This window comes from Emydura macquarii, unplaced genomic scaffold, assembly GCF_026122565.2.
Source record: "Emydura macquarii macquarii isolate MOO-44397 ecotype Brisbane River unplaced genomic scaffold, CSIRO-AGI_Emac_v2 contig_820, whole genome shotgun sequence".
NCBI lineage: Eukaryota > Metazoa > Chordata > Testudines > Chelidae > Emydura > Emydura macquarii.
The window spans coordinates 815,257-828,444 of NW_027130957.1; the positions used below are offsets into that span (position 1 = coordinate 815,257).

Sequence of the window (13,188 nt, forward strand, 5' to 3'; positions counted from 1 at the left end):
CTTAGCCTCTCAAGCTGGCCACCAGGAACTGCGGCACCCGCAATCAGCGGCCACTTCTACAATAATGGGCCTTCACCCCGGCTCCCCTTCACCATCCGCCTGTTCTAGCTACAAGCATCAGGTGATCGCAGAGCAACGCGGCAGCCCTTTCACTTCCCCTTTGCCCGGCTGGCAGTGAGCACACAGCGCAGGGCAGCAGTGACTCGGGCTGTCCGTGCCTCGGTTTCCCTCGGCGTCCAACAGGATAGAATCCTGCCCGACAGTGCGTGCCCCCTCCAAAACTCAGCCCCTGCAAGACGTTAACAGGTCGTGCTCTCAGTGTTTCCCTGGATGCCATCACCCACCCCTGCCCCCACAGCCTACAGGTGCTGGACTCCAAGGGGAGCAAGACCAGGCTGTGGTGAAGGGCAGATCGCTGTCGCCTGTTGCGAGGATGTGTAGCAGGAGGAGGACCGTCACCCCAGCTGACAAGAGGAACAGGGCCAGAGCCCCTCCTTGGCTTTCAGAGACTCCCGCCAAGAGGCGCCGGGAAGGTTCACCCCAGCCCAGCACCCCCTAGCCATACAGCGCTTGCTCTGGATCATGCCGAGGGTTCCCCCTCTGCTCTCCGGCTGCAGCTCAGCTCCCCCAGGGCTTAGGGCCTTGGTTCGTTTCACACCAACGTCAAGGCACAGTTGGAGAAATCATTTACTGGTCAGAATATGGCAACCAAACCAAACAGGAGCCCGTTCTCCCCCACCTCGCGGGGAAGGCAGCCGGCATCCCGTCCGAAGGGTACTGGTCGGCTCATACGTCACATGGGGTGACCCCTGAAGTGACCCCCCCAGAAGAGGTGGAGAGTTTTCGGGGGCAGCGTTCTACGTTGCAGGTCCTTAGGACCAGATCTGTGACGCTATCGAGGCGTCTATCCAGGCAGCCTGGTCCCCGGAGGGAGTTAGGCACCAGAGTCAAAGTCAATGGATGGGGGATGGGATGGGGACGCCTAAGTGCCTAAAGCCCTTCTGAGAGCGAGATTAGGCTCCTAAAGCAGTTAGGCGTTGTGCTGCTGAGTGCAGCAACACCTCAATAGCGGTCAAAATCTGGGCCTTCATTCTTAACGGGAATTTACCAGCCGGGACAGTTGTTCCGTGTGCTCAGTGCATTGAGAAAAACAAACACCCCCTCCCCACCCGTCCATTCCCCCGGAGTACAATATTTACAGCAATAAAACCCCTAAAAGAGCCCCCGCCATGTCAAACTGCCCCTCGGACAGGAATTCTCTCCCAGCCCATCTCCTGTGGGGCGCCTGAGGGGAGGAAGGATTCGCTGGCGCACCCAGGATCCAGCCAGCGTCTCGGAAAGCTGCCCGAGGAGAGACAGAGCCTCTACACACAGCCCCTATGCAACCCTTTCATCCGAGGATCCCTGTGAAATCCCAGCTGTCCAGCCACTGCCGGGTTGGGACCCCTAGCGGGCGTTCCAACCTAGCCAGGGGTTTTCACTGGCTGTTCCTTCCACCGGCAGTCGCAGCCTCAGAGCTAGAAGAACCATTCCCAGGGCTCTCGCTCCACATGCTCCAGGGCATCAGCTGATCGCCAGCTGGGGTCAGGAAGGAATGTCCCACATACCCCGAGGTCTATTATTGCCGAACAAGGTGTGTTATATCAGAGGTTTGCATTGATGCTGTAGAAGGGTGCCTTGCCGATCTAACAGAGCCAGTAGGTTGCTCCCGCAGGGCAGTCCTTGTGTTCCCACTGCAGCAACTCCCCATGTGGGGCAGACCCTCCCACCCCAAACAAACCCTAATGGAAGCTTGAAGCCAAAGGGAGGCAGAAATCGCCTTAATAAAATGCCCACAAAGCGATCTGGCCATGGGATGAGTCCCACGGCCAAAGGGGTTCCCCTAAGGCCAGTAATGCAGTGCAGGAGACAGAACATGCAGGGGCAGCTTGTGCCTCTCTCCCCCGGCCAGGTCCCACTCAAACAGGAGAAGACAAAGGCTCCAGTTCCCTTGCAAGGAGTGTAACCGCTCATCACCAAGCAGATGAATTGGTTCAGGAGCCGGGCGACACTAGGCCACCCCTGGAAGCTCAAAGCCATCCAAAGAGCCCCACACCGGCTCCCAAGAGGACCAGGGTCATATGTCCAAGGTGGAGACCTGGGTGACCCGGGGGTCGGCGTCGATCTCGTAGCGATAGCGATACTCCTCCATGAGATCGTGGCAGGCGTCCCGCGTGCTGTTCACCCACTTCTTGATGCCCTTGCGGTTCAGGTAGAGCACGAAGAGGAAGACCACGCTGATGAGGCCCAGGACAACGCCCAGGAAGACGTACGAGGTCTGCAAAGTGCTCTTGCTGTGGTGTCCAGAGTGGCAGCCCAGCTCTGCCCCGGCCAGGTCCAGCAGGGATGTGTTCTGGAGGTCCCGGGGGAAGACGCAGGCCAGTTTCTCCACGTCGGACACCTGCTGGCTCTGATTCAGCCAGCCCACCAGGTCCTCGATGTCACAGTTGCACACAAACGGGTTGTCCCTGAGGAAGAGGCGGAGGCGCCGCTGCCTCCCCAGCTCAGCCAGCGCCTCGATCCGCAGGGTCTTGAGGGCGTTCAAGGTCAAGTCGAGGTGCTCGAGGTCAAGGCCAGCAAAGGTGGAGTTCTTGATGTCCACCAGGGAGTTGTTCCTCAAGTCCAGGTGCCGGAGGCTGCGGAGGGTGGAGAACATGCCCAGTGGCAGGTAGACGATCTCATTGTTGGTCAGCTCCAGCTTGGAGAGGCTCTGGAAGCCGCCCCGGGCTATGGCAGCTGCCAGGGGCCGGACGGTGGAGGAGTTGTAGAGTGAGCGGCTCAGGTTCAGATCCCGGATGGAGTTGTTCCTGGAGTTGAACGCGTCGGGGTGGATGGTAGCCAAGCGGTTATTGCTCAAGTCCAGGTAACGCAGGCTGGGGAGGGCAGAGAAGGCCTGTGACTCCACAGTGCTGATCCTGGGGCGAGAGAGAGAAAGGACAATGCTCATGTCAAATATCCCGAGAGACCCAACAGAAAGTCTGACCCTGATTCAACCCCTTGGGAACTGCCTAGCATTGTGGAACTGGGGCCTTTCACGTTTAGGTCGCCCTTCCTACCCAGCTCTGAAGCTGTTACTCTTCCAACCAGGGACACACAAAAACCTTTGCATTTTCCCTTTTTCCATGAACAACTGAATCCAGAAGGGAATGGCTCCAGCTGCATCTCTGTAGAGCCCAAGAAACCTGCATGTACAATGACATATTTGTTCTCCCTCTGGAGATATTTCATGCATCAGGTCACGTGTGTCCTGCCCTTGGATTCTTTAGTAAAAAGTTTTCTACTCCCAGCTTTGCCACTGACTCACTGTCTGGCCTCGTACAAATCACGTCACTTCCTCTGGGCCTCGGTTTCCCCATTTGTAAAATGGGAATGAGCTTAGGCACTTTTGTGACGTGCTTTGAGAACTGGGGGACGAACACCACCACGGAAGGGCTAAGCGTCAGCCTGGAATTTGCCAGTGTCCCTTTAAGAGAAGCAGAATTTTAATCACACCCACAGACCCAAATTCCACTGTCAAATGCACACATGCTGGTCTCCAACATGCAAACGTCTGTGGGTGGAAACACATCCCCCCGGATCTGCAGGAGTCAGCCACCCTCCAAGAAGGTGATTAACTCCAGATCCCCCTCATCATTCATGCCTCCCACATGTGAGCGACAAAGGAATGCCCTTTTATGCACTGCACTGTTTATTCCTGTCTTCCTTCCCAAGTCACGTTCAGGAGCATGAATTATTCCTGCCCTTAGCTAGGCTAATGTGGGGCCCAACCCTGCAAACTGCGGCATATCTGCAGTTCCCACTGACTTCAATGGGAGTTGAGGGTATTCAGTATTTTTCTAGCCTGGGGCCTAATTCTCCCCACGAAGGAGATGGCTGGAGGCCTGTAACATTCCTGTGACATCTGGGAACATGCTGATCCCAGCTGGCTCTTTAATGTGGATTTGGGACATTCCTTGTACGAATTTGGTTCCATACAATAAAAACATAGGGGCTTAATCCTCCCCCTCAGTCAGCCGGGTGTAAATCAGGAGTAGGATGAGCAGATAGCAAGTGTGAAAGATCGGGCCGGGGGGAGGGAGGTAATAGGCGCCTGTATAAGACAAAGCCCCAAATATTGGGACTGTCCCTATAAAACCGGGACATCTGGTCACCCTCCTCAGGAGTAACGCCACTGCAGTTAGTCAAGTCACACTGGCGTCCTGGAGAATCAGGCCTGTTTTCTGGCTGCTTGAGACACGTGTCACAGAGCCAGTTCCTCCTGGGATTACCGGAGAGCGGTTTGTCTCAGTCCCACCCTCTCAAGTCATAAGCCAGCCGGAGCAGCTTTCCAGAGGCGCTCAGAACAGGTTCAACCCCAGCGCTTGCTTTGCAACACCTGAAGTTTCAGGCTGAGGCGCAGGCAAATTTCCGTTAAATATTGGCCAAAGGCAGAGGTGGGAATGGAAATTACTGATCAGAAACTGAGGCTCGTGTGTGCACCGCTTTGTGACACGCTGGTCCTTTAAATCTATGTTTGAGCACGCCTCAGAGCTCATAGCTCCCGCGCCCCACCTCCCACCTCTGCAGTCAGATGCTTTTCTCTCTGAAGTGACTTGACCCAACATTGATTTTACCCGTCTAGCTCCACCGACTTCCTCCTGATGGACACCGGTGCCGGGTCTGAATCCAACCCATCCCGTGTATAGTTGAATATTTTGGGGTGTTTTCAAGCAGCAGCTGGGATTCCAGGGGTGGTGGACGTGACCCGTATCAGCACCTTCGGAGAGGTAACTGACTCAGGTTTGTCCGGCACCGTGAGAGCCGTGGGTCCCAAGGGAGTATTTTTATTATTAAGAGTAGCTGTTTCTGCAGAAACCCAGACACAATCAAGGGGGAAATGTGCGCTCTGCCTTAAGCACCCTTCCCACTTAACCAGACATAAGCAGCAGGTTCAAGTCTCTCTGCCCCACCAGCCAAGACACCCTAGTCGCTGAGGCACCGGATTAGACAGCACCAGAGCCTAAAACTTTGATGAAAGGGCTCAATCCTGCTGCCACTGATCTCTACACTGCAATTAAAAAGCCACAGCTGGGCCGTGCCAGCTGGCTCGGACTGAGGAGCTGTTTAATTGTGGTGTAGATATTCAGGCTCAGGCTGGGCTCTAGGATCCCATGCCCAGGCTCGTTGCCACGGTGGCTAAACACAGCTCCGAAGTCTTAGCCGCTTTGCAGGGTTTTGTAGCCACGGCGGGAGCGTACGCAGGACCACGCAGGAAGGAGAAGCTGCGGCAAGGTTTCTGCCTAGACATGAAGCCACTTAGATGCCTAGTTAAGTTGCTAGAGAAACACTCCCGGAGAAAGCTGCAGCCTCACGAAACCCCCGCAGACGCTCACTGGGGCTGCCCTGCGCATAGCATCCAACCAACGGTTCTGGAGGTCTCCATTCCCGCCAGCGCCTGCCCCCCGACCGCGCGCAGCAGAGAAGCAGAGTCACGAAGCTGGGCTGGAAGTTGGTGTTCATTGCTTTGGCAGATAAACGGGACACAGGGAACTGGGAAGCAGGTTCCGCTTCCTTACTCCACTGTGTATTTGAAGATCATGGAACTTGCCTTATTTATGCTGCCGTGGTGCCCAAAGACTCTACATCAGGATCAGAGGCCCATGGTGCTCGGTGCTGTACAGACACACAGGAAGACACAGGATGTGCCACGAAGGGCTCACAGCTAAGGGCCTGATCCAATCCCCACTGAATCAACCGAAGTCTTTTCACTGACCTCATTGGGCTGCAGATCACGTTCCAGGAGCAGGACACAGATGCTGCTCCCCAGGAGTCACTCACCTTTTCGCAAGGTTGTGTGTGACGCGGGAACCATTTGGCAATATTAAACAGTGCGCGCGCACCCCAACACAACCACTGCAATATGCTCCCTCCGCACGGTCCCCAGCCCAGGCTGGTTCTCTTGCTGAGAGTTCCCCGGCTGGAACACAGCAGGTGACTCACCTACATCTCTGCCAGCAGCAGCCAAAGCGCTGGCATCAAAAGCAGATGCTCATAAGGAAGCTTCTAGCACCTTTCAAGGAGTTCTACAAACACTGATGCATTAACCCTCACGACTCTCCTGGAGCACGAAGTACCATCATCCCTTTACCCCAGAGAAGGAAGCAGAGACACAGAGAGTCAAGCCAAAAGGAGCAGCTGCTTCTGAAAACGCAGGCCTTGGTGACTTGGTTGGACAACGGCTTGCCCAGGATAGCCACCTGCCTGGAATGGTTTAGACACAACAAATCCTGCATCTTGGGGGGGGGGGGGGGGGGGTGTTAGACTAGATGGCCCTGGCGGTCCCTTCCAACCCTCCGGTTCTAGGTACAGAGCCCGGGAACTTGGCTCAAAGGTCCTCGCTCCAAGCAGACTCACTAGCTCTGATTTACCAGAGTGCCGCAGACACGCTCCCGTCACGCTGCGAGTGAATACGGACACAAAAGAAAGCAATGAATTCCAAGGCCTTCGTATTGTCCCCCGGCTGGGTGGGAACAGGGTCGGGCTGGGCCACGGCCGCAGAGCTGGGCTTGTTCATTCCAGCGGGGCTGTCTAGCCTCTGCCAAAGATCACAGGGCTGGGGGAGCAGAGTCGCTGGTGCCTGATGGAAGCCCACTCCCCAGCTGCCTCTGGGTAAGCGAATGCACTGCAGTTTTGCCCCCCAGACAGGCCAATGGCCGCTGCATGCTGCTCGAAGGCTGAGCCTACGGCGGGACAGTCGGCCGGTGGTTTCATCGCTCCGCGTCAGGCACCTTTTCCTTCTCAGTCCAGCCCTGGAAGCGGAAGCTGCTCAGGACCCACGTGCTGGCAAAAGGTGCTGGAGGCTGACATCTTCTACCCGCAGAACAACCACCGCATGGGCAGCAGTGCCAGCCCCCCACCGCACCCCCCTTCCGACCCTGCCAGCGTTCCTGGGCTCCGAGCCAGAGGGAGGGAGCAGAGCCCATGGCCCAGCCAGGCTCGGGCCCCGTGGTCCAACTGGCCGCCCACGGGGGCTATTAGAGCTGATGGGCAGCTGGTTTTGGCGATGTGGACGCTGGCCCACTAAGGGCAGGACACATTCAGGCTCCGCCTGCGTAGGCCACTGACTGACACACACGGCCTGTGTCACCGGCGCCGGCTGGCTGTGGGTTAGAGATACAAGGCTCCCTCGCCCCTTGCCTCGCCTCCAAGCCTGTCAGTCCCAATCACAACCCATCTGGAGGGGCAAGAGCCAGGCGCCAATTCCCAGGCAGGGGTAACGACCCCGTCCCCGGCAGGTCGGAGAGCAGGTCGCAGCCGCTCCCTGTGCTCTCTTCCCCCCACACACACCCCGAAAAAAGAGAGAGGTTCCCAGCATCAGCTCCACCCTCCCGCAGGTTTCCAAGCGGTGTCGCCTGTAAGCTTGTTGCCATGGCGATGTCAGCACCTCTCTTTCCCTGGCGGTGGGGTGAGAAGCGCTGGAGGCGGAAGGTGGGGAACTGACACCAGCCACACACGGGAGGAGCCTCACCTCGGCTGGCCTGGCAGGGACAGGCATGTAACCAGGCCAGCCGCTGATCCCTGCTGAACACAGACATGCAAAGCCCTGATTTGGCAGTGGGCAGCAAGCGGCTCTTTTAAAGATGCCCAGGGAAAAGGGGCCGGCGGTTTCAATGCTCTAACCCCCGGGTTTTGCTCCTCTGAAGGCTGGCTCTGAAAAGTTACTGAGGACACAAGTGGCACGAGTTCGACGGACTCCGCTCAGCTCCCCAGGGTACTTTGTTCCTAGCACAAAAATCACGACACAAGCCTGGAGTGCGTCGGCAGAGCTGCATGTGGGGAGCGCAGGGCCAAGACAGAGGGGAGAAAAGCCAGGGACACGCGCCAATGATGCCGGCTCCAGCATGACCGTCGGTGCTGGAACGTGTCACTGATCAGTGGGGCCCTGGTACATTTTCAGTGCAGGACAGCTACATCAGGACAAGCAGGACGTCTGCCCCACGGGCAGCCTGGGGAAGCAGGAATGGCATGAACAAAGCCCCTTCCCGTTCTCCAGCGAACAGGTTCAGCTGAACAAACTGCCTTGAGGAGCGATTGGCCCGGACGTACGAGGGAACCAACATTCCTGTTAGGGCAATGCGTTGTTAAGAGACGCTGCAGATATTCCCCCCCCTCTCCCCCTCCGCCTGCCAGCTCTGTTCCCTGCAGACAGCTTTCCCAGCGGCTCCTGCCTCTCTGTCTTAGCCAGGGGGAACATGGGGACTCAGCGGAAGGGCTGGGTGAACAACTGGGACAGACAGAGGAAAGAAGCATTGAAAGGAGGTGGCCAGCATTCCTAGTGAACGCCTGCAGCCATCCCTGCTAGATGGAGCCCAAGACTGTGTGTAGGTCAGGAGCACCGGGGTGGGTTTTCCTTTCCTCTCTCCTAAGCCAGCTACAGCCCTGTTGGTACAAAGTATTTCCTCCCCACCACAGCTCCCCAGCTCTTGCTGGAGGGAGCATCCTTGGCCTCTTTCCTGTCCATACACTGGTTCCCCAACCACCATCCTTTGGCAGCTCATGTTCAGACTCACGGTCCTGTAACTCCACAGCGAGGCCTGACCAGAGAGGGGTGCATCCAAAGCAGGATTAGGAGAACAAATCCCTCTCCATTGAGTGCAGAAGAAGCTGCAGCCACAGGCCCCTCTAAACCAGCAGAAGCCTGGTGCATTGGAGAGCTACAAGCCAGACTTCTGATGTGGAGCTAGCTAGCACCACGCGGCCCGCTGGAGAAGGAGCCAGGTCCTAATGCACCAAACTGCCCCAGGCTCTTCAGAAACGCCCCCATTCTGGACAGGCCTGGTCTGTTTTCACACAGCTGTGCTGCAGGTCTAGAATGACTGGGATTTATTAGGCACAAGAAGTGGTGGGCGTTTAAAAGTAGGCAATGGCTCTATTAATAAGTCTAGACCTTACAGCCCAGGAGGGGAACATTGCACTGGCGAGACGCCAGTCTGCCCCATCTGGCAGGTGTCAGTGGAGATGAAGCACCCATGCAAGCCTTCCCTGCCCCCCACCACATCATCAAGGCTAGCTCAGTGCCTTGCTGGGACCCCATATGGAACAGGGAGTCGGAGTGCAGATGGTAGAGGGCGTCTGCATGTGGAAGGGCTTACAAGCGACGTCTGATCAGAGGGGAAATTGACCCCAGTGCCTCTGCCTACTGCAAGTTACTAGCACCTTCCCCTGAAGCCCTGGCAGACAGGCTGGAGGTGGACCACCGTCTAATCCAGCTGGGCAGTGCCTGTGCAAATCAGCTCTGGATTTCCTACCTGTTTGCAGCCCTCCATACCAAGGCTCAAGGATCCAATCATTGGCTAAGGAGCCTTCCACCCCGAGGCTGCTGGTTTGCATCCAGCTGAGCTCGGTAGTGACATCTGACAGCATTCAGCTGCCAGCATGACACGACTTGGGGGGGGTCTCAGCTCAATTCTTTCACAGAACCACTGGTACAAACGGCCCCTTGCTGGTTGTCATGACGGGCAGTTCAAGGCGCATGGCCAATCTGCACACCCTTTAACACACCTGAGACACGCTGGCAGGGCAGCTGGCTTAGAACACGGCCACAGCCCTGTTCAAAGCCCCCCAGAGAGACCCAAGCAGCACTGCCAAGACACCTCAGCCAGCCTTGCCAGCAGCCCAGGTGCAAATATTCCCAACACGCCATGAAACCGACACTAAGAACCAGACCCAACAGGCAAACCCACGTCTCAAGGGACCCCTCTGATGTACTTGCAGCGTCCCTCCCGGTAAAGAGGGTTGGGAATGACAGACAGCGTCAGACCCCTGGTCCAGCCAGCCCAAGATTGTGTCTCTGACAGCCGCCAGCACCAGCGACCTCAGACAAAGGTGCAAGAAACTCTGCAGTGGGCAGTTGTAGACTAACCTGCCCACAGAAATTTCTTCCTATCCCCTTAGATAAGAGACTGGTTCTTTCCCTGAAGCATGGAAGGGAGAGGACTTAGTCATAACGGACAGAAAGAGGATCCTTTACTGAGGCTGCTGGGCACAGACAGATCCTGTGGTTCCCTCTGGCTCCTGGACCAACAGCTTGTGCTGCTAGTCACCATACAGAGTCTCCCTGAGTCCTAACCTGGACCCCACAGTTGTTTGGAGGGCGTGCTCAGCACATTCCAGTACCTGGCCCAACTTCCCAGTACAGCTGTTTTCAGGCCCCCCTTTGTGTTTGGATTGTAACAGTTCCAGTCACTGTCACAAGAAGTTTTTCTGGTGGATGCCTGCAGGGCAGTCACACTGGAGCAGCTCTGCACCCTTCAGAAGCCAACTCGTTCTCAGCAATGCTCTGCCCTTAAATCCATCACAGCGCATGAGGCAGGGGTCTGCAAAAAGTGGCATGCCCTGCCTCCCGTCTGTGCACCAACACCACAAAGAGCTCCCAACACACTGAGCTGAGGACAAGTTCAGATTTAATTCTGCTCTTGCCAGCTTCTCTGAACTCATCAGACTTCGCAGGAGGTGGAAGTGGAACTCAGGCTTCTTATTTGCACCACACTGATCTGGGCCGCTATCTGGGCTCCCCCAAATACTTCACGCAATACTGTTTGCCAGCCTGTTCCACAGCTACGTTAGTGCATTGGCTTCCCGCATCTACCAAGGCAAAATGAAAGCTCTCTCAACACTGGTCCTCTACAGGTCCTAAGATCTCTGGACACAAAACCTCCTGAATGTGCTCTGCAAGTTCAGAACCCAAAGAAGCGCCAGAATGCGGCGAGACCAGTGACAGCTTTGCTTTCATATGGACTCGCTCATCAGGACTGGGCCCCGGAGGGTTTGGTACACTTCAAAGGTAGCCCCATTTATGCAGCTCAGGAGAACTGGAGGTGGCGGCTCCCTGTGCCATCCAGCAGCACTGTTAGTATTTATAAGAATGGGAAAGTCAGACATTTACACGGGACTGAGCCGCTGAGTCCCGTGGGAGAGAATGAAAGGCCAGGGGCAGCTCACTGCTTAGAGTGCCCAGGTTTCTTAGTGTGAACGCAAGGACCCATTGGAAAAGCTGGAGTGCAGCAGAAGCCCCTCTCCTATCCGAGTCAGATGCAGACGGCGCTAAGAACACCTTAACCGCTCGGGTCTGCGTAGCCAGTCCAAACACTCAGAGGTCAGCTCCTTGTGTTAATTCAAGGGGCCAATGGGCTCTGAATGCAGGAGAACCAGAAGGAGCCCAAAGGCACTTGCATATTTCCCACTGGATGCACATGGAGGTCATGTGGGGGTGTACAGATGCAACATGCATAGGCTTGTACTCATTTCTATTGCATAAACATGCACTGGGAAGGGTGTACGGTGCCAGGACGTTACAGCCCTGGACATTTAGAAATGGGGTACAGATGCCAGAATAACCATGCCAGGTCAGTGCTCCATCTAGCCTGCCGTGCCATCTCTGAATGATGCTTAAGAGGAGGGGCAAGAAACTACATGAGGGGCATCTATGGAATGACCCACCCATAGGGGAAGTTTCTTCCTAGCCCCCACCAGTTAGCAGCTGACTCATGCTCTGAAGCAGGAGCATATAGATCCCTTCTGAGCAATGCTGACCCTCCCTTATGTAAAGGGGTTATGTGGATGTTCTCGCTATTAACTAGAAGCATCCTGCTAAGGTTTTGGTTTCAGTGGCATCTTGCGGCAGTGAGTTCCACAGATCAGTTGTGCACAGTGTAAAAATAAAGAGTCTTTCCTCTTACGCTGCCCCAGGCTCCAGCTCTCACCCCAGCCTCCCTGGCAGTCTGGGCGTTACCTGTTGTTGGCCAGGGAGAGGGTGACCAGGTTGGGCAGCCCTCGGAAGTCCTGGCTGCTGATGCGAGCGATCTGGTTGCTGGTGATGAAGAGGTTGCGGGTGTACCCCGGGATCTCGGCCGGAACAGCGCTCAGCTCCTTCAGGACACACTTGACGGTCCTGGCGGGTTCTGAACACTCGCAGGGGACGGGGCAATCCTGGCAGGCAAGCGGGGCGAGGAGAAGGAGAAGGCTCAGGAGCCCCCAGGACCCCAGACTGGCAGGGGGGGGCTCCCGGAGGGACATTTCCAACACGCCAGTCTCTAGAGTTTCCGCCTGCAGACGAAGGGGGGCCACTAGAGTCCAGCACCAGGCTAAACAAACCAACCCACCCGACAGCCTCCTCTGAGAGCAGGTAGCGCAGACGCTGAGCCCAGGGTCTGTGCAGAGGTGGGCATGCCAGACTGGTACCCCGGACCCGGGCACTGCACCCCGCTGGGCACTCCCTGCCCCCACGCCAGGCCCCTTAAGCAGTATCCCCTCCCCCCCAAATTCCTCCCCTCTTTCATATACCCTCCATCATCTCCCTCCCCTGCCCCCTCTCCCTTGGGGACCCCTTACCCCACCCACCTGTCCTCTGCAGACTCCCTTGCACCCCCTGAAGTGTCTGTGCATTTTACCCCCTCCCCTGGGATCCCCCAGCCGGCCCCGATCCGTCCCCCCACCTCGCCCCCCGAGTGACAAGCGGCAGAAGCAGCCCTTTGCCCGGCTGGGTGCGAACCCCCCTCCCCAGGGCGGGGGCAGCCGGGACCCCGAGCCCAGCCGAGCCGAGGCCGGCCCCAGGTACTCACCGGGTCCCCGCTCCGCTCCCACCGGGCTCCGCCGAGCGCGCACAATGGGCAGAACCAGATTCAAAGGCAGCGGGCGGGGCCGGCGGGGCGGGGATTCGCCCGCTGCCCGCCTCCTTCCCTTCCAGCCACCGCGGGCCCGGCCCCCCTTGCCCGGCCCCAGGTACCTGCTGCTCCGGGGGCTGGGCCGGCCGAGGGACAGGCGGCCCGTCGGAAACCGTCGCCCGCAAAGCAAAGGGTCCCCTCCGCACATCCCAGTGCCGCTTAGAGAGAGCCCAGCCCAGCCCAGCCCAGCCCTGCCCATCGGGACTGTGAAGCTCTGACCTAACGGCCTGCCCTGCACCAGCTTGCATTCAATTCCCTGCTCTTCCCCAGAAAGCCTCCCCGTGTAGCTCCGCTTCTCCCTGCCTCGGTCCCTCTCTGTACCCTGGGGATCACAGCACAGCCTGACCGTGCTATGAGAACCAATACATCAGCCATTGTGAGGCGGAACCGAGATACCGTGGTTAAGGGGGCAAGGTAGGTACCGTGGCTAAAAGTTACCTTCCCCGTC

At 57.3% G+C, this 13,188-nt stretch overlaps 1 protein-coding gene and 1 long non-coding RNA gene across 3 annotated transcripts in view; one reads left to right on the plus strand and one right to left on the minus strand.

The window, feature by feature from the left end:
* Nucleotides 1–13,188, minus strand: part of LOC137149718 (trophoblast glycoprotein-like) — a 13,307-nt gene continuing 119 nt past the window's right edge. The window contains exons 1-3 of one of the 2 annotated variants that reach the window (XM_067543290.1): nucleotides 12,639–12,738; nucleotides 11,810–12,123; nucleotides 1–2,954 (exon numbers count right to left, since the gene is read on the minus strand). In XM_067543290.1, the coding sequence (XP_067399391.1) occupies nucleotides 2,117–2,954; nucleotides 11,810–12,093 (1,122 nt within the window). In that variant the 5' untranslated portion in view covers nucleotides 12,094–12,123; nucleotides 12,639–12,738 and the 3' untranslated portion in view covers nucleotides 1–2,116. Of the gene's footprint in view, nucleotides 2,955–11,809; nucleotides 12,124–12,638; nucleotides 12,739–13,188 lie in introns of those variants that run through there. The other variant, XM_067543292.1, reaches the window with a different exon arrangement.
* LOC137149721 (uncharacterized) overlaps nucleotides 13,035–13,188 on the plus strand; it is a 3,286-nt gene continuing 3,132 nt past the window's right edge. Inside the window, exon 1 of the long non-coding RNA XR_010918828.1 lies at nucleotides 13,035–13,154. This is a non-coding gene — a long non-coding RNA (uncharacterized lncRNA). The remainder of the gene's footprint in view (nucleotides 13,155–13,188) is intronic.